Source organism: Hirundo rustica, chromosome 3, assembly GCF_015227805.2.
Source record: "Hirundo rustica isolate bHirRus1 chromosome 3, bHirRus1.pri.v3, whole genome shotgun sequence".
Classification (NCBI taxonomy): domain Eukaryota; kingdom Metazoa; phylum Chordata; class Aves; order Passeriformes; family Hirundinidae; genus Hirundo; species Hirundo rustica.
The window spans coordinates 40421134-40445712 of NC_053452.1; the positions used below are offsets into that span (position 1 = coordinate 40421134).

The 24579-nt window shown below is 42.2% G+C and overlaps 1 protein-coding gene across 1 annotated transcript; it reads left to right on the forward strand.

Moving 5' to 3' along the window:
* Positions 1 to 1971: 1971 nt before the first annotated feature.
* On the forward strand, positions 1972 to 20841 carry LOC120750013 (uncharacterized). The gene is made up of 4 exons (XM_040058127.2): positions 1972 to 2057; positions 17881 to 18070; positions 18752 to 18978; positions 20657 to 20841. The coding sequence occupies exons 1-4, from the start codon at positions 1991 to 1993 to the stop codon at positions 20839 to 20841; spliced, it is 669 nt and encodes a 222-aa protein (XP_039914061.1). The 5' UTR covers positions 1972 to 1990.
* The last annotated feature ends 3738 nt before the right edge of the window (positions 20842 to 24579 follow it).

Sequence of the window (24579 nt, forward strand, 5' to 3'; positions counted from 1 at the left end):
GAAGAACAGGCTTAAAACTTCCACCAAAAAACTGCTGGGGAATTTGTTTGCAAATTGATTTCAAAAGTTCAATGAAAACAAAAATAGAATAGCAGGCTTCTATGTATTTATCCTCCCTGCTCTTTCCTACCCCTTCAATTTTCAGACTGAAAGAGCAAATTCTTAGTTATTAAAGAATCTGATACTGCTAAGGAAGGAACACTTACAACTGAAATACAGCATCAGAACCAGGCAACTACATAAACACTTACCAGAAATCCTTGTCCGTTAACTACCTCACCCTGCATTTAGGGGACAAAAGATTCAAGAAGTTATTCTGTTTGTTTGCCATCTATTAGAGAATGAATACAGCCTCCTCATAATGTTGGTGATTTGCTAAATGTCCCTGCAAAGCACAAAGGCCTGCTGTCCAGTTTGCAGGCCCAGTGGAATAAGGCACAAACTGCCATTTTGCAGCTCTCTGACTTCAAAGCCTTCTCAGAAGTCTAAATTTCTTTGTGCTTTTTATCTACAAAAGCTTTATTTGCTTTGTTTTTCAGAGGCCACCTAAAAGTACCATTCCATCTTGAGGCAGCTTGTGGGTCTGTATTTCTTCATCTGATAATATACCCATATATATTTCCCTCTGTGCTTAGTGGTCAAGCAGCTTGCTGGACTGGTCTTGATGTTTAATATTCAGTCTTAACTGTTTATTTATTGCATTACTATCCAAACTTCTCTCTGATGCATTGTAAGCAGGTTCAGATATATAAAGTAACCAGACCTAAGCTGCACTGCCCTACTGCTCTCTCGCTTGCTCACAATCTGCATCTAAAGCCGCTGCAGAAGCACGGTCTGTATCGCTATTGTACAGCATGCTCACCTTGCTTCTTTTGGACCGCTACACAGTAAAACTTCTGTCTCCTGGTTGTTAAAACAGGTTGTGCTTCGCAGCACAGACTATGTCTCACCTACTTCCTGCAGTATCCCATTTCTTCTTTTACTTGGTACTGGCCTATATTTTTTCTATTTCTGTATTTCTGCATTATTTTTATTTCTTTTTTGGGTTTTTGTTTGTTTGTTAATGTTACCAGTGATAGAGGTATTGGATTGGGAGTTCTGAGGGAGCTGAAAAAAACAAGTACCATTTTTCTTCTACTGCTCCTTTCCAGCACGTTGTGGTTCCCTGAGCAGCTTCACTGGGGGGAAGAGAAAGTGACTGCAGCTCCAGTTGTATCTCTCACCCCTCCCATAACTGAGTCGGACCAAGAGGACTCAAGAGGCCACAATACTTCTCCTGCTGAGGAAGGGCTCATCAGGACTGCATCAAGCAAGAAACACCTTGGCTACAAATAGCCAAAGCACCTTGGTGTGACAGCTGCATTCAGTGACAATTTTCTAGGCCAGATTTAGAAAATTAAGCCATCTGTGACTGGAGAAGCAGGACTTGGAGATCAGCCCCTATGTGCCCTCCTCACTGGCTCCAAAAGCTGTACACCATTCCCTTCTTCATATTGCCACTCTGCTCACAGAAAAATGAAAACCAAAGCTCTTCCCTCCCTCATTAAAAATTGTCTTCTCCACTCCAGGAAGCAACTTCAGCCAACAGGAGGGATTCGGGCAGTGGCAAATGCCTCGCTTAATACGTGGCCCCAATCCGAAGGAAACATTGGGTCACTGCAGGTCTCCTCTTATGACACTGGAAGTTGCTGACTGGCATTTTTACCTTACAAGGTGCTGTAAATTGAAGCTTTCTGCTGCCCTACCCCCATGCTCTTTTCAACACAGGAAAACCCCTTTTCCACACATGAGTATTTTCTGTTCCCTCGCAGGCCGAACGCATTTGCAGATGCGTAGCTGGGCGATGAAAGTGGTTTCGCCTTTCGTCTCAGCCCGCACTCCGGGTTCAGTCAGAGATAGCTGGTGGCACCTGAGCCGCATCTCTGGGATCCTGCCCACTTCGGTGGCAACCTGAGACGGGGCAAGGACGCGTCCCTGGGTCTGCCCATCGATGCTCGCCCTGCAAGAGCTCGGGGAGGGGAGAAGGCGGGAGGAGAGGCACCCCGCACAAACACAAGGTGCGTGCTGACGTTCATCTCCGCTAACGAAGCCCGCCCAGAGCCCGTGCTCTGAGTCACCCGGCGCAGAGGCGAGCCGAGAGAAAGCTCATGAATCAAACCAGCCTGCCGTAACGAGGGGAAGCGGTGCGGACAGGGGGAGGGGAGCAGAGCAGGACAAGGCTTGCGTCAGCGCCGCGGCCGCTGCCTCCGCCGGCCGGGCCCCGGGACCCTGCGGCGTCCTGGCCTGGCCCCGGAGCGCTGGCCCGACACAAGCGTGCCGGGACAGGGCCTCGGCAGGCACAGCCCCGCCGTGTACACGGCACCCCGCAGGATGGGGCCGCTCTGACACGGGGCAGCCTCCGGGGAGTGGGGAATGGCCACAGCAAGCACCTGGGGAGAGCGCTGTGACCGTCCGGGCGAGTCGCTCTCACCATTTTGCTCAATTAGGTGCCCACGAGTAAGGAAGATCAGAGCAGAAGTAACCAGCTATGTAGAGCAGGCCGTAAAAGATAATTTTTGCAGCTTCGTAGGTGTGCAAAACACCAAATGGCACAAGTGCACACGCCTTAACCCATTTCCCACCGCAGTGGAACGTGGGCACAGAGATTCCCTTCCTCTCCAGTCAGCTGAAGATGAGGGACAGGTGGACAACTGCTGGGGAACTGGCTCCAGTTCTTTTGTTTAATCAAACGTAAATTTACATTAAAAGCATGTCAAAGAAGGGAACCATAAACCATCCTTCCTCACAATATATACCAGGCAGAGCAAACCATAAGTATCTGACCATACAGAAACAAGAGGGTTTTTTTCACAACTCTAACCTGCTTTTCTGTTGGCCGAGATCTCAACTCACACACCTCAGTGGCTGAGCGGTGAGGGGTTTGATGTAGCAGTTCCAGGTGCTGCAGCAATGACACACATCTTCACACACACAGAATCCTGGGTTATTGCAAGGTACGCCAGGAATGGAAGCCAAGAGCCTGCAAACAAATGCTGCAGTCTTTCCATGCTGGCAGGAGCAAAGGCCTCCACACTAAACACTCAGGTGGCTCCTTGAGGGAAAAAGACAGATTAAGCTGATGGAAGATGCATTAAGAGTCCACATGCCTTGCAGAGGTGGCAGATAGTGCAGAGCAAACCTGCTGTCAGTAAAGGCTGCTGTCAGGCTTTTGGTTTTCCTTTTTTTCTTGGAGACACACACACACACACACACACACACACAAAAAAAAAAAAAAAAAAAAAAAGCGCAGGCTGTTTTGCTGACTGATGCAGAGGGGCTGACTACATAAACACCATAGTGAAACACTCAGTATGGCCATCAAAATCATGGGCCTTGGGAGCAGGAGTAACTACCAGCCTCTCCAAGCAGAGTCATCAAGAGGGAACAGAAGCTGTCCTGTGTGAATGCAGTACTTTGCTTAGTGCTCACCTGAAAGATGAGTGGGGATGATAAACAAGCATAAAAACCTTGTCTGGGGGATGTTCACTTCAGCTTACTTGCGCTTTCAAGAGAGACAAGCAAGATGGGCATGAAAAAAACTCTGCAAGCTTTTGCACATTAAGACAGTGCAGAAGACAACAGTGAGCACCTGAGATCAAAGGGCTCTAGTGATTTTAAAAGGATCTTTCTTGGGTGGCAGAGAAGTAGTTAGAGTTGTTCAAGGAAAAGACAAAAAGATGACGGGCCCTAAAAGCCTGCTTAGGTTATCTCCTTAGAACAGCAGAGCCTCAGGAACAGCTATGCACATATACCTTTTTTCTTAAAAGGTCTGGTCCCAGCACATAATTTCAGGTATTAAAATAAATTATATCATGTAGCCATCACTTGAAGCTCTGTTTATTTTGCAGACAGACATCACTTCACTCTGCCTGGTCCTGAGTTTGCTAGAAGATGCTTGGTCCTGTTATTCTAATGTTAGCAAAAAAACCATATGCCCTGCCTCTCAGGGGCACATGTGGGGGGATTAACTGGAGCTCAGTGGCTCACTAACCACCACGATGCAGCTCTCAAGCAGAACAAGCTCATTTCTGCCCCAGAGATTCTGCAGGACAGATGAGTCCTCTTCACTGTGGGTCTCATTATGGATAAGAGGAAGAATTGCAGCTGTCAGAAATTATCTGGGCTATATGAACCAACAGAGTTGATCTGGAGGGTTCACACATGCCTCTAGGTCATGATAAATGAGCATTAAGGAAATTTAGGCTGGAGGGAAGGGAAAAGCAGATAGCCTCAAGCCTGACAGAGATGCAATACAAAGAACGCAAAACTGACCACAATGGAAATCGATCTGTGTGAGATCCAAAACTGTTTCACTCAAGTTTAATTGTGAATTTGCCCAAGTTTTGACAGTCAGAGTCAGAGGCAAAGAGCAATTGACGTAATAAGGAAGTTAAGTATTCAGAAAGCAAAGGTAGCAAGTCTCATCTTCCTGGGCTTGAAACCATTATCAGCTTGAAGCTAATTCTGCTATTCCTCCTACGGCATCACAATTTTTACTTAGGAAACTCATGCTCTGTACTTAGTTCTGCACTGAACTTTGAAACTGAAGCCTCTGCTCTTAAGGGCTAAGAGAGGACCTGCAGCTTTCAATCAGGCCAGATTGTAGTCACGAGGTTTTGTCAGTTTTGGAGTGGAAAAAGCTGAGAGCGGAAACCAAAGCAGAACTCCTCAAATATGATTCCATGAGCTTTTTTACTTTTCTCAGTCTAAAAGTGTAACTGCAAACCAGGGGAAGCAGGATGTTGGGCTGAATTACTGTTGCTAGTTTCTTTTGAGGTTTTAGTTATGGTGCGCCTGGTAATTTCACACGAGCAGTTCATTAATAAACTGGCATACCAGCACTGCTGCTACACCAGGGCACCCTGCAGACCATGAGCTATAGCAAAAATTTACCAGCTTTTATTCTGGTACCACTGTTAGCAGGATTGAGGTGGGTTTTTTCCTCCTCCCTGTGCAAAGAACAATTAAAAGACAGGTATGGAAAGTGCCTCCCTGGCTGCAGCCTGGCTAGGAGAGGCCAGTTTTCTTTTGCTACCAATGGCAATGTGCAAGGAGAAGCACCCAACTGGCAGAGTTTTCACTAGCTGAAAAGGAGAGGCTACAGACAGTAGTTTTAGCCCAGAACACAGCAGCTTGCCAATGCATTGACTTCATATCGCTGGCATTCAAGCAGTTAAACACAACTGCGAACTCTGGAAGATTTCCCACTCCTTGCTGAAGCTTCTCCCCAGTACACTGGTAACTGGTAAACAGATGGTACAACAGATACGGTGTCAGCTCCCTCCTTGTTGGAAATGCAGCTATCCAACATTTAGTCAACCTGCCTACAGTGAGAAATTACTGAATTAGAAGTAAAAACATGCTTCCATTTCCCTTTCAGTTTTAACTACTGCACATACACAGTCTGTGCCTTTCCTATCTCCAACAGAGTCCAAAATTCACTTTTCTCAAGGGAGTCTCTCTCTGTAACTCTCCCATCCTGGCTGTTGTGGCAAAAGGTAGTAAAAACACCCTCTTTTTGTCTCCTGCAAGCAGTCTAGGATAACAGTCATTCAGACTAGCAGCATTTTCCCCCTCCAAGCAATATCCAAGGAAGAATATAGACACCACAAACAGTGTCATGAACTCCAACACTTACCAACCAGCAAGACTGCCAGAAGCATCTGGCACTATTTTGAGGAAAAAGTGTTCAGTTTGTTTCTAGCTGGGCTTTCTCTGTGCCTTGCTGCCATCTCTGACTCCCCTCCAGCCCCTCGCTGCAGCTTCACCAAACTCTGCTTCTTGATAAACATTTCTTGCAACCGCCACCAACTCCTTTGTTCTCTCCTGTGACTCCCACATTGTATTTCCCTAGCTGTATACACTTTCATTGGCCTCCCACCACCTTTCTGTCCTCTCATAACAAGGCTTATTTCTCTTCCCTCCATGTAAAACTTTATTTAATACCTTGTTGCCCACTTCCCCCAAAGCACTATCCCAAAACCAAACAAAATCACATCTTGTTCTGAATTCTGCACTTCTAGTGAAGCATACATTTTCTTTTACAAATGCCTTGTACCGATACGTAACTATGATTTGGAACAACTTGCCAAGCATATCTCCATTTTCTTTACGTACCAAGCTCTTTAAAAATCACTTGACATGGATAAAAAGCACAAGGTTTTAAACAGGCTCCATTACTTTTGCCAGAAATGGATACAGCAAGGTTTGGGAAATTTTATGTGTGTGTTTTTTAGTTCCAGGCCAGTCAGTATATTATGGAAAACAGACCTGCCTACAGTTACCTAGAGACTGCATAACTGGGGGGGTTCAAGTGACACTGTAAAACCACTCCACAGAAATACCATTCAATTGCTCAGTTCAGCAAACCCTGTTGGCAGATTTTCCTCCCTTATAAATTGCACTTGCCTAATTATTACTTCCCATATTGAATTTTAAAAAAGAAAATAAAAAGGAAAAATCTTTATTAATTTATGGAGATTTATACCCTTATTACATCTGAGATTTAAACACACAATTCAGTCAGAAAAGCCAAAATTATATTTTTTTTTCTGCTTCCATTCCTTTATCTACTATTTCCCCATCACAGAGGTATGCTCTCTTTCCTGTGAGCCCTGACATCAAGTACATATGGACAAAAAGCTTTGTTATTTCCAAAATGCTGCTGCAATGCCAACTTCAGCAGCTCAGCCTCCCAGCCCTCTCCTGTGATACAGCAAAGTATTTATTACTACTTTCACGAGTGAACTGTGCCCACCCAAAGTGTAAAGTTTTTCTTCTCTGCTTCAGTGCCTAAAGCTTGGCTCCTTTTCCAGAGAAGCCAAATGCCTGTAAACACCCTCCTTTTTCAGGGAGCTGCACCTCTGCAAAGTAAACAGTGTTTATGTGGGTACCTAAATACATGTCCAAGTGCCTGTCTTTAGGCACCTGAGTCTGGAAGTGCCTGTCTGAGTGAACAGGCCCTGCCTGTGGCATGAATCACTCTACAGAGCAAGGTTGGGACAGAGGAATACCCAAGTCTTAATATAATTCTCTCAAGCATCCTGCTGCTTAAATAAGAAACCCAACTGGGAATCTTAGCTACGGTAATATACTCACCAAACATATTGTATTCATTCATTTAAATTACTTTAGGAATAGAATCACCAGCCAGGAAAACAAAAACAATCCTGCATATAATGGACAAAGGCTTCCCAGCCTGGTGTAAAAGGAGTCCTCGAAACATACCACATCCAAGGACTCCCATGGGTTTCCTTAGCCACAGAGGTGCCAGAGCCCCAGCAGCAGGCACCTCGTAATGCCACATTGCTAAACCTGCTTCCTTGCTCAGATATTTCTTAGCTAGCTTCTTTTTATCTGCATTCAGGTAGCAAAGTATTTGAGCATGAATTATCATCATTACGGATATGTGACTTTATGCCCTTAGTCTCCACTCTCCTGCTGCACACAGGTCTCCTGATCATCCACTTCAGCAGAGGAGGAGTGTGGCAGAGCTGACAGCCCATGCCTTTCATAATCTCCTTTGCAGTATGATAGAGGAGACCTATTTTAATCTTCTTCAGTCCCTGCCCTTCACCCAGTCAAACCAGACTGGGAGAAAAGGGTATGCAAACTAGCAGAAACTCTTCGGGGAAAAAAAGTTACAGCAAAAGCAGGGCTGCTTTTAAGCCCCTCTGCACAGCCTGGTGGCAGCCAGAGCTAGAAGTAAACTTAAATACCAGCCATCAGACAAGTCTTCATGTAAGGATGCACCAGTTATAAAACAAACACATTTGCAAGGGAAAATATAAAGATCTGAAGTTAAACCTAGGGGTTTTTTTTGTTTGTTTTGTTTTCAGTTTGACCTAGCAGCTTCCCAAGACTGCCTTCTGGGACACCAACTTCCTTCTTCCCTTACATCTGCAAAGGACAACCTCAAAAAAGAGAAACATTTAGAAGACCTTTGCTAAAACCATTCCCAGACAGAGCTCTCTGTAGAGCCCAGAAGGACAGGCGATATCATCAGTTTGCCAGGTCTGACGAAGCAACGCAACTGCTTAGACGTGACTGTGTTTGTTTGTCTCGCTGGTAGCACAACCCTGAATCCTGCTGTCACATGCCTCTGAGCACTTCAGGCCAGGGAATGTCTCTCAAGATTGTTGGTAAATGCTTATCTGTATTACAGTTGCAGAGGTGACGCTTGCAGACGTAACCCTGAGCAAATCTGAGCCAGGCGGTAACCCTGGTAATTTGGAGGGGGATGGGGAGAACAGCAGCAGCCAGCTGGGAGCTGATCAAGATGCCTCATGCACAACCATTTGCCTTCTGCAGCTGCTAGGGCTCAAGCTAGGACCTGTACTCAGCAAGACAGGTTATGAACCCACAGAAGAAAGGTGACTGCTGCCTGAAAATGCTCCTTGAATTCTTAGTGCCACAAAATAATACTTCTTTAAGCTCCCTTTTCTTGATCTGCATTGCTCAGTGCTGCTGCAGTGGGGCCTGATTTGTACTTACAACTAGCTGACATATTGAATGAAAAAGCACACTTGAAAAAATACACCCTGTTGTGCTCATTCCAAAACCTTCCAGTGTGCTCTCGTGGCAGCCTTTATTTACACCATACCTAAGGCCCCCAGTGTGTTTCTCTGATGATTAGGATGCAGTGATGTCAGCTGAACATGCCTGTCACATACAGGAGGTAAAACCATGAGCATAGATCATCATCAAAAAACACTTAGACAAATTTGTCTCACCTCGGGCTTGCCTCAAGCTACCACATCAGTTGACTGCTTTCTGCAGCTCGGTTCAGGTGCAATAACTCTTCCAGCTGCGGTAACTCAGTGAGACACCCAAACCCAGCCAGTATTCTACTGGGGTGAAATATTTCAGCCCTTTCACAATAAGCAGAAAATCCACATGACTAGTCTACATTTACTCCTCTTAACTAGTTTTGCTTTCCCCTGCCTACGTACTGTTCCTTAGAGATCTCTAAAAATCTGAGTAGAGGATACCATTGGGAAACACATAAAACTTATCTTAGTTTAGCGGTGGAGTCAAAGTTTGTAAAAGTAAAGGAAGAGTACAGCCAGACTTGGCTTTTTGTTTTTTGTTTTTATTTCTTTTCTTCCTTCTCATTAACAGCTAAAATTAGTCAAAACCTACAACTTCAGGGGAATAGGGGGTGGCAAGGAGTGGGGGGCAAATGCAGAACTATTCCCATGTCAAGCCACATCTAGTGAAAATGTTTGGTCAGGAAGAATAGGAAAAAAATTTTTAAACAACTTAAGGTTTTATGTTAACATTTTCTAACCGTAATCATTTCAGAAATGCTGATATCCTTCATTTCCACATTATTACACATGTCAATGTTTTGCTATAACACAGAATTTTTTAACTGACTAAAAATTTAAATGAGGAGAAAGAACTTAAAAATATTTTGTAGAATGAAGACTGAATGTTTCACATTTATACAAACCAATTAGAATTCCCACTATGCCATTTTTACGATTTCACAACTAATCCAGGGAATCCCGGTTGTAGGAATGCTGTAATTAATGCACCCAGTCTATTTGCTTAAGTTCGAAATTGAAAATGTTCTCTCTCTCAGGTAACATAACCTCACCTTGAACAAGGCCAGCAGAAAAACAAATTGTGGGGTGTCTACCAATTCACCCTATGTGAAAGCCTATTAACCCATTTCACTTGTAGCGGCGTTGATGTTTGCACCTGACGATAAAGTGCACTCAAATCCAAGAGAAAACTGCTTTAGAGCGCTGCTTTCTTCACGCTTCTTTGGAGAACTAATCTGAGAAAGCTCCTCTGGGGTTTTCAACCAAGAGACAAAACTACAGCATTTACTAACACTTTCCTGCTATGTCCGGGATCAGGACTTTTCACCAGCTGAGATACAGCAAGAATTATTACCGCCAATTGTCTTCTCAAGGAATAGGCAGTTCAGAGACAAGAAAAATCTCCACACCCTACTTAATCACCTATTCAGCTCTGCACAAAGCAGGCAGTGGATAATATGAAATGAGACTGAGAACAGCTCTCATTTTCCTGAGCAGCTAAAGTGCAGTTTTAAACATATAATAGATATTTTACCTTTACCATTAACAAGCAGAATACATAAAGTATGACTGCCTTGATACCTGCTAGGCACTTGAGCTTAGACTTTCATTAATGACCTCTTTAGCAATAAGAGATACACAGTGTGCCGCATTGTGAAAATTATCATAAACCTGTGCTTTTGGGAGCTACTGCGTATCAGCTATGTGCCTGTTTCTTTGAACTACAGAGTCTTACTGTAGGTAATCTAATCAAAATGCTAACAAACCTGTTTTCATATGATCACAGAAAAAAACCATGCACACTAAGAAAAACAAGTGATAAGCACCGATACTCCTAATTGTCCTTTGATACACATTAGAGTGATGATGCTGAAGAAGACATCTGTATTCTGCAGGGAGCAACAGCAAAACCAGCAGACATGACTGCAGTCAAGAAATCACATCAAACACTCCCCCAGGCTGGAGTTAGTATCTCCAACAGCTCAGGCTTTGGTTATTGATCAGCCCCACCTTCATCCCCACTTATTTTGAGCAGGCTCCTTACACCAAGCAGTGCCACACAAAGTCAAATGTTAACAATTGCTGAGCATCTAAAAATCTCTCGAAGTCAATGGTGAGAGTTTCATTCTAGGAAACATTAAAAAGCATGGAAGAGTAGGAGAAACTGAGGGGGTGGGATCTCAAACCAAATTGAGTTTGAGAGAAAAGAGAAAGAAAGGCTGCTTTTTTACTCCTCATGCCTCACCACAAGTAGCTTCTCAATCCTATGGATCTCCTTAGCTAAGTTTCATTCTGAGGGACATTGGAGTAACCCAGAGAAAACTAGTTATTATTGGACACTCAAGGAATACAAGGCCCATGAGCTATCTGCTTTTCAACAGCAATTTGCAGTTTTCACTTTCTTGGTTGATTGATTGAAGTTCATGGGGTTTTTTGTTTGCTTATTTTTAAATACCTGCTAATCTGTCTTCCATATTTTTCTGTATCATGTATATTTTTCCTCTGGGTTCTTATATCTTCCTCATTTATTTCTCAGATCACCATTTGCCATCATTAAAATTTAATCCTGAAATTTAGGAAATAAGAGTTGCTATACGCCTTGAAGCTGCAAATCCAAAAATAACTCAGTCATTGGAGGAGATAAAGGGATGTATTTTTGTTTTGTTTGGGGATTGCTTTTTTTTAGTTTTTCTAGTTGAAAAATTGTCTAAGATCCTCTTGTATATGTCACAAGTTTCCATTTTAAACAACCACACTTACAGGCCTGAGAATGAGAGAAATAAAAGCACTGGAATGTTCTTTTTCCACCCTAACAACATGAAGAATAAACTATTTCCCTGAATACATTGAAGGGAAAAAATAATAGTTCTTGGACAGGAATTTCATGTGCCAAGTTTAAATTATTTGCACATCAGGATTGCAGAATTGCTCACCTTTCTAATAGTTCAAAAGTAATGCATCCTTCACTGAAACATTGAAAGTGACGCTGCTGGGAGACTGCATGCATGTAAATTTAGGACATATTGCAGGATTTGATCAGTCCGGTCCAGCATTTATGAGTATTCTTAAAATATGAGATCTGAGTAGACATCATCTATCTGAATAAGTTTGTTTAAAGTTAAAGGTTGTTTATTAAATATTATTTATGCACTGTTAAACCTCAGAGGGAGAAATATTAAACATGTCTGAGATTCACAGAGTACACAAAACAGGCACCAAAATTGTACAGTTTGATATATAACTTCCTATAGCGGATAAATCCATGAACATCTGCTAAATGTGTAGAAGACTTATTACATTTTCATATGGTTTACTTACTACGTAGATTCCTGATTTGGCAAACAAAGCCTGACTATGGGGAAAACTTATTTCATTATTTTAAACCCTTTTGGGTTTAAAATAATGTTTGGGGGATGCATGAATATTTCCTCGCTACCTTCCCTGTCACCTGATGGGGGGAATAGTCCTTGAACTGTTAAACCGGCTGAAATAGAGAATTTGCATCTCATGTCCTGTTTAGAGGATAGAATCTTTGTATTTCTCTCGGCAGTTCCCAGAGCAAGGTACAATCCTGTATATTATCTCTCTCCAGAACTTTGCTGATGGATTCAGAAAGTCAACATGGATGCTAATACAGTGCAAGACCCTCCCAACCCCTGTGGGAGAACTCAGCAGGTTCTCCTCCCAGGGCATAGTGAAGTCAGACATTTATTTTGGCATCCAGAAAACTTTTTCTGAAATCTGCGAGAAACTTTGTAAGTTCCCAGAGTCTGGGAAACCGATGAAATACTGTAATTTTTTTTTTTTTTTCCCTTGCCACCAGAAGTAGAAGTGGAAAGTTTAGGTGCAGGGAAATCCTGGGTAAGGGAAATCCAGTTGCCTTCCCCACTTCATTTCTGTCGTTCTTGTTCATGTAAATGAGCAGTTAAGCTTCATCAGCAACAGCGAAACCGATTTTCCTTGTTTTAGATTAACATTTGAAAGTGAAATAAGCTCAATTCAGAAACCAGAGAAAGCTCAGATTTTTCCTGTTCAATGCCAGAGATGTGAAATCTCCAGTACCTATCAAGAGCATGGCTGAAGGTACATCAGGGACAGAGGGCTACTCTCCAGGAACCTAACTAGCAGTTGCTGTCCTTTATCACATGAGCAATCAGGAGTGGCCTTTAGCCCAGGAATTATCACGAATAGGTAAAATATTTCTTAAACAAAAAGACAGTTTCCCTCCTAGCAAGCTCTCCATACATATCACTTCTGATTGTGGGCTAATAAATCCTTTCCTTGAAATAGGCATACTAACATAAACAATCTTTCTTTTCCTTCTCTTGACCCTTACTACATTTCCTTTAAACGTTCTTAGAAAATGGGGCTCTATTTTAAGGTGAATATTTGTTATCAGGAATTTGTAAATGGTTCTGGCAAGAATGCAGGAACAGGTGTATCCTGGAAGGAATCTAGCCATACAGGATAACATTCAACAGTTTAACTAAAATGCTGATTTACCTGGAGAATTATTATGGGACAATACCTCTAACTCTAAATGGCTGCTCTCATCCATACAAACACTTAATGTAATGTCAATTCAATTCTTCTTTTATGCCCCTTAAATCCAGCTTCATCCCAAATTCTCTGTCATGATTTAATGTCATAACTCACCAAGGTCTCCAGGACAGGGAGATCTTTTTACATAATTTTTTAAGCTTTCACTAGGTTCTCTGTAGACTAACTAGTGTCAGAGATTGACAAACAAGTATGTGTACTGATAAAATGGACACTTTCCTGCTATCAGACGTAATATCTAAGCATCCTGGTGAAATAAGCAGTAATTTGAATGTACAAAGCCCTGGGTCTGTTACCATATTTATTATTTAACGTTTGCATGTTAGAACCACAGATGGGCAAGCAACAGCTATTGGGGAAAAACATTATTTCTCCTTGTACAAATACATCCCTAAGATAAGTTACAATATTCTCCTGCCAAAATGGAACAGATAATGATTTTCTTGCAGTCTGAGAAGTCCCAGATCGCAGATGGCCAGCTGAATAGTGGCTCAAGTAATGCTAAGCAATGAACAGCTGCTAACAACAAGGAAATTGTGCTTATAAGGCCTGATTCAATGCCCACTGAAGTCAATGAAAGTCATATAAACAGCAGTGAGTGCCCTACTAGCACTATTCTTTGGCAAGAAGCCAAAAATCAGATAAGAAAATATTGTTAAATTCCCCCTACCAAAATACCGCTTTTACAGGGAAACAAACTTTGATCTCCAGGCAAGCCTAGAAGCATCTTAGTGAATGCAGCTGTAATTTCCAATGCTGAGGTATGTTAAAATAAAAGTATTACATATCTTACAGAGAATTATGTTTTCATTTAGAATGACTACAGACATTAAGGGGTCAAGCTGATTTTCTCTCAGATCACAGGCACATTGTAGAAAAAAATAATATCTAGAATATATATATCCATCTAAAATATAAGTATCTAATTTAGAATGACCACTACTTGTAATCCTTCCTTTCATTACATGTTTATTAGGAAATGACCCTACTCTTGGTTAGAGCACCATTACTATTTCTATTAATCTGCATCTACGAAGAACATATAAGAGGTCAAGTGTCTGCCTCAAGTGTTTTGTAGTCATTGCTTTAGCTGGATGAAGGTGGCTACCAATCAACAGGGAAGAAAGTCAGAGAGCTAGAGACAGCTTGGTTTTTGGAACACCATAGAAAATAAATCTCTTCTGGGTTTTCTTAAACCAACAAGAATGAAATGGCAGGTATCCAGTTTTTAAAGTACTTAGAAGGAGCAGCACTGAAAGCCTAAATATAACATTCAAAAACTTTCTATCCCTATCCTAACCACAGTTGAGTGCCCAACAAGATCATGGAGCAGTTCCTCCTGGAAATGCCATTTGCTAAGGCACATGAAAAATAATGAGGTGATTGGTGACAACTTCCATGGTTTCACTAAGGGCAAACCATGCCTGACAATATTAGTGCCCTTCTAGGATGGGGTTACAGCAGTGGTGGACAAGGAAAGGGCAACACAGACATCAACTATCTGGACTTGTGCAAAGCATTTGACATTGTCCTACAAAATATCCTTATCCCCAAATTGGAGAGGCATGGATTTGATGGATGGACCGCTCTGTGGATAAGAAATTGGCTGGATGGTTGTACTCAGGGAGTCGTGGTCAACGGCTCAATGCCCAAGTGGAGACAGTGACAAGTGGCATTCCTCAGGGGTTGGCACAAGAACTGGCACTGTTAAACATCTTTGTTGACAACATGGACAGTGGGATTGAGCACACCTTCAGAAAATTTTCAGATCACAGTAAGCAGTGTGATGTGGTCAACAAGCTGGAGAAAAGGAAATGCAATCCAGACGGAACTTGACAGGTTTGAGAGATGAGGTTATGCAAACCTCATGAATTCAATAAGGCCAGGGTCCTGCATCTGGGTTGGGGTATTCCCAAGCACAGGTACAGGATGGAAGGAGAAGGATAAAGACAAGTCCTGGTGTCTGTGGACAAAAAGCTCAGTACGACCTGGCCATGTACACCTGCAGCCCAGAAAGCCAACTGTTTCCTACCAACTCAAACAAGGAGGCCAATAATTGTTGGCCAATTATTTCAAGGAATGTCACATTACAAATGGGAACTCATTCACGGAATTATTTTTTAGGACAGCATTCATCAATTTGCATAGGCTGCTTTGTTTTTAGAACTAATTTCTAATCCTAACTCACATCCCAGACACACATCTCTGCTTGGATTAATTAAGATCTCAGAGAGAACCTTCAGTAATGGACGGTAATGGAGCAGATTTATAAAAGAGGCCATTTCTTCAGCTTGCTCAAATGCTCTGTTCTTCTGGGTGTCTTTTCAGTCTCAGGAACAGAACAGGTACTTCTGTGCGCCTTCACAGATTCTCCTTTCTGCTACAGAGTTTGTTTATGTTCCACAAATAAATGAATGCATGGGTGAATGCCCACCTGAAGTCAGGTTATATGAAGCAAGGAATCACTTCTGCTATTTGCATAGGCTGGAGACAGGCATAGTGCAAATAACTCGATGCAGCTGTATCAACATTCTCCAATCTCTGCTTGCATTGTCCAAATCATCCTGTTCTGAGGCTTCAGAAAGAGCCGGAAGATGTGGCTAATCACCAGATATACTAATTATGTTGTTACAAAAGATTGGACTGGGAGCACCAAGGGACTAGAGGAAGCCTCAGCAATGATGAGCATAATGGAGCTCAGACTGCCCAAGAGAAATGTATTAACTAGCGTAAGATGGGTGCTAACACCAACAGAACCCTGATGGCATTTCTGACTGTCCCTGTCACTCACAGCATGCACCTGCCACTCCTGCCACCTGGGTCTGACAGTTTTGGTTCAGAGCCAACTTGAAAGGCCACTTCTGTCGGGGAGCTCCTCCCCAGGGATAACATTGTGTTCCTCCTGAGTGAAAGGTCTTCTGGCTGGTCTAGCACTGCCAGGCATGATCCCTACTCAGCACAGATCTGGCCCGAAGCCCTGTTGTTACCACTACTGCACCATTATACCATTTAGGGAGAGCAGGAGCTTTCCCAGTGTGGAATATTCTTCCACAGTTGCTGATTTAGGCAAGAAAGACAAAGAGCGTAAGACAGAAGCACTCCTGCTATGGCTACCACCTGACAGAGGAAAACACACCTTCTGTCATTTTGGTTGAGGGCAGGAGCAGCTCCCAGAAACTCCATTTTGATTTTTCACTCTGCCATGATCTTCCAGGTGCCTGCCATGATACACTGAGCTAATCACATCTGCCCCAGAGGCTGACATGCAGCCTCTGGCCTATGGATGCATCCTAAATGGAAGTGTTTGCCAGGAAACAAATAAAAAGAAAAAAAAATCAACTCCAGAAACCAGTTTTGGATGATGTAAATGAAGGCACTGACTGAGGCAGGAGGATGAAGCCCCGCCCCACACTGGTCTCACCAAATGTCCAGACAAGGGTTCTCATGTGGGCAAAACGGTTCAGGTTTTCCACACCAGCACACACTCTTGCACACCCCATGCCGCACAAAAAACAAGTGAAGGATTTCCCTCCTGCCTAAATGTGTTTGCTGAGATGGGCTTCACCTCTTTTTGAGAGCACCAGACCGGATGATGAGGACCCTCAATTACACTTTTAGGATATGTTTGAGTATCCTGAACTCTGCCCAGGTTCCTGGGAGAGTTGATCGTCTCCTTGAGAGCCTTGGACCTGAAGCACCAAGAGATCAGTGTCCAACAGGAAGCTAGTGGCACACCTAGGGACTAAATTTGGGTCTCCCAAATTACGGATATACTTTGAGGCCACTGGACCAGCCTCACTTGCTAATAATTAGAAGTTTAATGGCATTACTGAAATTACAACTAAATTTTACTCAGACTGATCAGTTTCTAATTTTGAAAGTAGTTACATGTACTGACAGGATAATTACAGCTTTCTTCACCCATTTGAGACTCAAATTTAAAATAAAATACACTGAGATTGTATCACATGATAAATTGTAGTCAGCCCCTAAGTCTATTTCTTTCGGATTTAATTCTAACATTGTGAGGCTGACAGCATCACACAGCTTGAAAGGGGAGTATTATACCTACTCCTACAACAGAAGTTTGACAGAGGGACAGATAACACTTACTTTGAGGCCTGGAAGGTCCCAAGCTACTGGCTCCAAACCACAGTCTGGCTAGTGATTCACTTTAAAAATCTGTTGAAAACTCACATGCATCTACATACAAATTCTCTCTTGTATTCTTAGCTAGGAGAAACTAGCATAACAATAATTTTATATATGCTTAGAAAACTCTTCGGACTTAGTACCAGTGAATTTTCCAGTGATGCTGTGCAACTCAGCTCATAACAGCACAAGTGCCCAGTTCTGACACATAAAGAGAACCAGGAAATCAGGTAGGTAAATGGTTCCAAATTGTCCTGCTTTGTTTCTAAAATTATCTTTCTACTAAACACAACCTCCAGAAAAAGAAATGCATTTTATATAGTAATTTTGGTTGTCACCAGTTCAGAATGACCTTGACCCATATATGTTTCCATTCACAGATAAAGCAATTCTCACATATGTGTGGCAGCAACACCCTGTTAACATATATCTGTGCATTTAAAAAAACCCTACACGCGTGTGTATCATGCAAGGGCCCTGGACACAAGTTCTCATAGCACACCTTTACGCATCCCACGCGTGAAATTTTCATCTGCGCTCTGAAGCTTCTACCACGTTTACTTATCCTTTGGTTTTCCAGTAAAGTTTCGTGTTTGCTTTCCGAAGCCTGCTTTTATTCGGACTTGTTTCGATGTTGGCCTTCACGGAGCCGGGAGAGAAGAGGCGACTGTCAGAGAGTTTGTGCCCTCTGGTGTTCAGCGCTCGGTGCTACCGCAGCATCCTCCCCTCGCCGAGCCTCGGCTGCCCCTAAACGCACCTCACTTCAACAGGTAAACCACCTCCCCTCCTCTCCTTCATGGGGTGTTCTCAGCAACGTCCTGGACAGAGAGCACGGTCTCCTTTTAAGATAATTTGCACAGTCTACAGGCAAGATTTTGGCTTTGGGGATCATTACAGCAAGATCTGTGTCAACTCAGCAGCTTCCAAAACCAATGAAACTCTGGTTGTGGCATGACTTTGTGTTTTCATTATTCAAATCAACAAAACAGTACAATGGGTAACTTCAGAAAAACAAATCATTTATTGACCAAATTCCCTGAGTCCCAAAGCTGAGGATATACTCTTTAGCGTATACAGAAACTCCCATCAGCATGGTTTTCTGATGGCAGGTTCACATTTCCTGTTACCATGGCTGTAGTAAATTCTTCAAAAACCCAACTAAAACCAAATTTGTGGGCATAAACACTAAGGAATGCCCACAAGCACTAAATCCTTGCCAGAGATGACTCAATTACAAATTTCATCAGGCAATTTCTGAATGGAAAGCCAAGCTTACTCTCCTTCTGAAATCCACCCAGTTTCTACACTTCATTCTAAAGACGATCAGATTTGTCAGGGCTGTTCATTTCGGTGAGATTGAAGATAGTTTGCAAGGATTTTAGTGATCACAGTCCTCAATCAGCACCATTCCATTGTCTAAGCTATATACCTGCTGTGTTGCCATTGCTCAGGAGCTCTCATTTCGGAAGAAGATTCTCACCTCAGCTCCTACAACTGATAAGAATAACAGAGAATATGACCACCTATCATTTGGAGCATCCACATGTGAATAACAGAAAGACAGTTTTTGGAAAAGTCCAGTGGCATCTGCATCTAAGATCTCTCAAACGGCTCTTCCACCCTGCTTACACCCATGAACCTGCTACAACAGCTGCTTTCTTCTTAGCACTGGCTGCAGGCAAGTGATAAAGCTAGTTTAAATTCATATTCTGACCTAAACAAACAAGGTCTTTTTATTTATCCTTTTGGAGGAACCATTTTCCTCCAATTCCCACAACCTTCCCAGTGTTCTGAGGGAGCCATTTCCTCTCAGGGTGTTAAAGGAAAATACAGTGATGAAGATCTCATTTACAAGGATGCCTGAATCTCAGCAAATGAATATTGCATTATGACATTCAAAAGAGTAAGTTACCAGTTTTCACCACTATAGGAAACCAGCTTAAAACAAAAACAAAAACAAAACAAAAAAAAACCAACAGAAATTTTTTTAAAAAAAGAAAAAAAAAAAAGGAAAAATAAAAAGGGCAAGAGTTAACAAAGGATCTCAATTCAATAAACTGTTTCAGTGGAAAGGTAGGAGCCTAAACACTGAGCCTAATAGCCCTTTGCTACAATTATATTCACTTGAATGTTGAGCACAGAGTCATTAAATGAGAGCATTCAGACAGCACACTGCAGTAATAATTCAAAGTGTTTACATTTCAACAAAGCCTTCTCTTGTGTGTTCTTCTAACCATAATGGCAAATTTAGACATTTTATAAACACAGCAGATATGATTTTAATTAAGGAATTTCACAGCAGTGAACTCTGATCACTTAATATTTCAAATCTGAAAGCATCACTATTACAGCATGTTAAGAGATTATTCTTTGTATACCTCATACTCAGTATAAATAACATTTCCCCCCCAAAAATGCCAGTGCCAGCAGACATTGCACAAAGAGAGTGGCAACGTTGTCCCTCCCTGCAGCTCTGCAAGAAAGCTCTACCTGTGACTCAGGAAAATATGCATAACACACTGCTTTCAGGAATGATCATGATCAGCTTCCGCATCCCTGAGAAATCCTGTATCTTTTAAGCAAAGTGTAGCTGAAATCTATACTCAGCTGCCAAGGAAAGTGGAGGGGGTTTGCTTTAGTGCTGTGGGATTCATTTTCATGACTGTCATTCATACGATCATTTTCACAATTCCAGCACTGCAGTCTAACAAGTGCAATAATCTGTGGCCCAGACCTCTTGCCAAGCAGGAGTGAATTAAGCTGAAAGACAGGACACAAGAAAGAAGGAAAGAAGTGTATATATCACCTAATTTGGCCAGTGTGCAATTTACACTTGAAAGGAAAACTGGGGAAAGCTCGATCTGGTAGAAACAGTTGGCAGCAGGGCCTGTTTGCAGCTAAGAAGCCAAAAGAAAGATTGTATGGCAACAAGGCTTCTGGTTCCTGCATGAATTTCGAATCACAGCATTATGTTTAACCTCAGAACATCTGAAAGGAACTGATGAACAAGCATCAATCACCAATTAGTCATTATTTCTTGGACAGTCCATGGAAAATAAAGATGCTGGGTCAGATCGGAGTTTTGTAGCTTCTGTCAAAGCCACGGGGCTTTTCGCAGCAGCCCCTGGCTTTTCTATTCCAGCTGGACATACCCAGGATGGCACATGAAGGGTGACAAGTCTTACCCTGGATTGAACTTTCAAGTATTTCACATGAAGTGGGGCACACACCCTCTCTAGCAAGAGGGCTGCTTCCAGTGCCTACCTGGCTACTAAACCAGAAGGCTGTCATCAATCACAGCATGCCCTTTGCTATTCTCAAACATTTTCTTCCGAATCTTGCATTGTTACCAACAGGCTCGTTGACACAGCACTATGAAGTGTTTCCAGGTATTCTAAAACCAAATCAGGAACAGGACATGAAAGGGAACTTGCCTGCAGCAGTTACTCCACTGGTAACAGCAAATATGAAACAAGAAAACCCCATGCAGTCTGTGAGCAACCCGCAGTCTGAAATTACAGACACTGTACCACCTCTGTAACAGATTCTGTAATTCTCCCTCAATTTCTGCTTGCTTAAAGGCTTTAATGATACTATTGGCAAAACCCCTCCATTTAAGCTTAAACTCATCTTTGAATAACACAGATGGTTTATCTGACCTTTAGCATCTAATCTGGATTTCTGTGACTTAGTGTGTGTCCTCTATGAAGTCCTAACGCTGTGTGGAGCAGCACAATGCTGACCGGTGGTCAGAACTCTTTGCTTTGCCTTCTGTGACTCAGGGGTAATTTAATCCTTTCTCCTGTGAATCTGCCCAGGTCTGAACACTGCCTGACACAGATGATGAGGACTGCAGGAAGCATGGAAAACAGGATACTGCAGGAGCACACTGACAGCAAATATTTGTGTCACTGTTCAAAATAAGCATGTAATGCTTATTGCATTACAGAATTTAATAAGATATAATAAGCTGTAATCAGATATTTCAGGTATAATATAAAGTAAATGCATTATAAATGCTGGAGAGTAACTAGAATTGATTAAACTGAATAATGCTGTTAAATGATATTTACTGCTAAAAGCAAACATTTTTTGTTAACCTGGCATGCAATACTGACAGTATATTCAGAATAGTTTTGTTTGCAGACAAAATCATATATTACCGTCTTTTTCATCGATTAAAATTATGAGAATACACAACAGATTTTTTTTCCAAAATAATAAAAAATTGCTAGCAACTGAAAATCTACAATTGTCTAACATGTAAACCACATATGTGATTCACTGGGGCATTACCTGACTGCCAAAGATCATGAGATTTTCCATGTCCACTGTCATTCTGGCTGGTTTTGGACAGAAGTTGTTCCTGTAACACTTCAAACTAAATCTGTTCCAGCAAGAGTCTGGAAGAAGCAGTATACCATATAGTTTCCTAATCACACATTTATTAACAACAACAACAACAACCAAAAAAAAAAAAAAAAAAAAAAAGTAAACCACCAAGACAATCTGTTCTTTGCTGCACTAGAACACAGCAAACCTGTAGCATAGGCTGTGAAGCAAGATACAAAATTGCCTGATCTGCTCTTTCTACTCTTATATATGAAATATAGTAAATGCTTCCCACAGAACTCCATTGGCAACGTGTTACAACCAAAGAACTTGCAGGCTAGCTGATCCTACTCTGTCAAAAAACCCATGAAATAAATAATATTCACAGAGGGTCCACACCACAAAGGCAAAAACATATAACCTACATTACTCCAGGGGTAAGTTATATTTGGTAATATACAGCAGTTGTCTGTAGAGGATAAGATCTTTTCCTCATATCTAACTGCAAAACCTGTCCCATGAACTAGGGAAGATTAACTTTCAGTCAGTTTGGTTTTTTTCATCCTTTAAACCTCTTTCACTCCCACAAAGACATGAAACCCCCTAATATCTTGTGTATGAGAGATGACGTGTTGCAGTTACACTGGACTTTGGTATTTGGTTACTGACTGGTCTGAACACAGGAAGACTGACAACCTGCAGGCTCTCAAATACACATGGTTGAATTTTGTCCAATACTTTGGGGTTTTTTTCTTTGGGAACTAATTTGGGTGTTTATCTTCCATCAGCATTGCAATGGAAAGTAATGAAACTAAACCTATTTTAAACTTCTATCCCTTTTCAAACTTCAGCTAAATTTAGCCTGAGAGTTCAAAAGTCAGAGAGAGAAGAGGGAAAAGGAAAGGGCGGAGGGAGGAGACCAAGACACACTGCAGTGCAGCTTCCTTAAGAAACTAAGATTTAGTGTGGCTGGATTCTTCTGTGTCTGGTACATATCACTGCTGCACAGGGCTAGTGCACAGTCCTCCCCCTCAGATGAGTATCTCCAGGTGACTTCCAAGGGGCCTACCCACGCTCCATCATTTCTCAGCAGCCAAAAGCGTGCATCCACACACTGGACTTTCACAGCGGGACACAGCTGCTAATGATGGCAGCCAGCAGTGAATCCAACCTCAGTTCAAACTGAAGAACTGTTCGGTTCTTCAATGGAACTGGAGGACAAAGAGTTTATACTGAGCATCTTGGCAAGTTTCGCTTCCTGGTGCTGTGCCCACGGGAAGGCAGGGAGGAGAGCACACAGCCGGCACGCGGAAACACAACAGTGGAGGCAGAGAATGAGCACCATTGTCTCATCAACTGATTGGAGGGTATGTGATGCACAGGCTAGGCTGTGAACAAAGCTCAACAAGAGCATCACTGGAAGAGATGCAATTTAGCTTAACAACAAACAATGAGCAGCAAAGGTATAGTAACAGGATCGTTATACTAGCAAACAAGACAAAAAGTCATCAATAAAGGAAAATGCAAAGAATTTTTTTTTTTTTTGTATTAGCTTGCCTCGCATGCTTTATTTTTGTTTCTCAGTCTGTGCCTCCAGATACAAAAATAAAAATGTGGCATTAATTAGGTCAACTGTACAGTTTGGCTTGTGCCTGAGAGTGCAGATTAATTATGCCTGCATTGGCAATATTCCAGAGTAGTTTCTCAATCACAGCAATAAGACAGGTGTTACATTTCATAGATCTCCCCCCTCTTTCCCCCACCCACTTGATTCCTTTCCATTCTCAACTGCCCCCTTTCAAGGGATATAGAGATCTAATGCCTATCCCCCTCTCCAGCTGAGTGCAGAACTAAGGAAAAAAAAAAAAAAGATCAGGTGAATCTCATAATGAGGGTTCATGATGAGAGGTATTAAGAGAAAGCTCTACTTAAGAAAGCTCCTGGTACAAAGGCGGGCTACCAAGCCTAAGGAGGGCCTCCCAGAGTTTGCTCTGCAGTATTTTCAGCTGGCAGATAGGAAGGCAATATGGTTGTGCTCTGCTGCAGCCACAGAGCAGGCTAAAAGACATAATAACTAATAAATAACAGTGGCATTTAGTAACTCTGTTTTCCCAAGAAACAGTGGGACATGCCCCCCCTACCCCCGAACAGATTCCAGGTTGATTGTCCTTAAATATGCTAAATAGAAGCAGAGCTTCTATTCTGCTTGCAAATTAGTGCATGCAGATAAGAAGCCTTTGTTTTTCATCACTAGCATGGTAGGACATGCCATAAAGACCACAGGACTCCTCTGAGGCTCATCCCCACTGCACTGTGTATCTTCACCCTGTTTCCAGTCCACAGAATATTGAAGTAAACAAGAGGAGTCCTACAGATTTTATCGAGTTTCACCTCAGAGGCATTTAGGGGCTTTTTTTCAGTATTCATTTAAGCGAGCTTCATGGCCTCTAACTGTGAAATCTCTCTTAATTCCAAAGGGACCTACAGAATGAAGTGTGATAGCTGTCCTGTTCAAATATGAAATAACACAAACCAAATTAAGAGATCTCTAGAACACTTGTGGAGACATAGCCGAAAGGTGTATTTCCACAAAAACCAAACCAAAGAAAACCCACACAAACCACAGACTGTCTTCCTCATCCCTTCAGCTTTTAAACTGCTCAGAGATGCACATAAATATTTAGTGAATTATTTCCCCACCACACATATATGCACATTTTCTGTGTTCTACAGACACCTGAACTATTTTTTCAAGTTTTTCAGTAGAATTCTCCCTCTGGGCATTGAAGCAAATTGTAGTAAAGAGTGAAGAATATTTATGTAGTCATCACTGTGGTGGTGATGCAAAAAATGAGCAGCCTGCAGAAAGAAAAAAATTATACCACTCATGTTCACTCATATTTCACTCTCCCAGAGCCAGAGGATCTGCCAGGGAATCTGTCTGGTG

Coding starts and splice junctions, on each gene's coding strand:
- LOC120750013 (XM_040058127.2), top strand. CDS start 1,991: ATGCTCGCCCTGCAAGAGCTCGGGGAGGGGAGAAGGCGGGAGGAGAGG. Junction 2,058..17,880: donor GCACCCCGCACAAACACAAG/GTGCGTGCTGAC, acceptor TTGGTTTTCCAG/TAAAGTTTCGTGTTTGCTTT. Junction 18,071..18,751: donor AACGCACCTCACTTCAACAG/GTAAACCACCTC, acceptor GCCATTGCTCAG/GAGCTCTCATTTCGGAAGAA.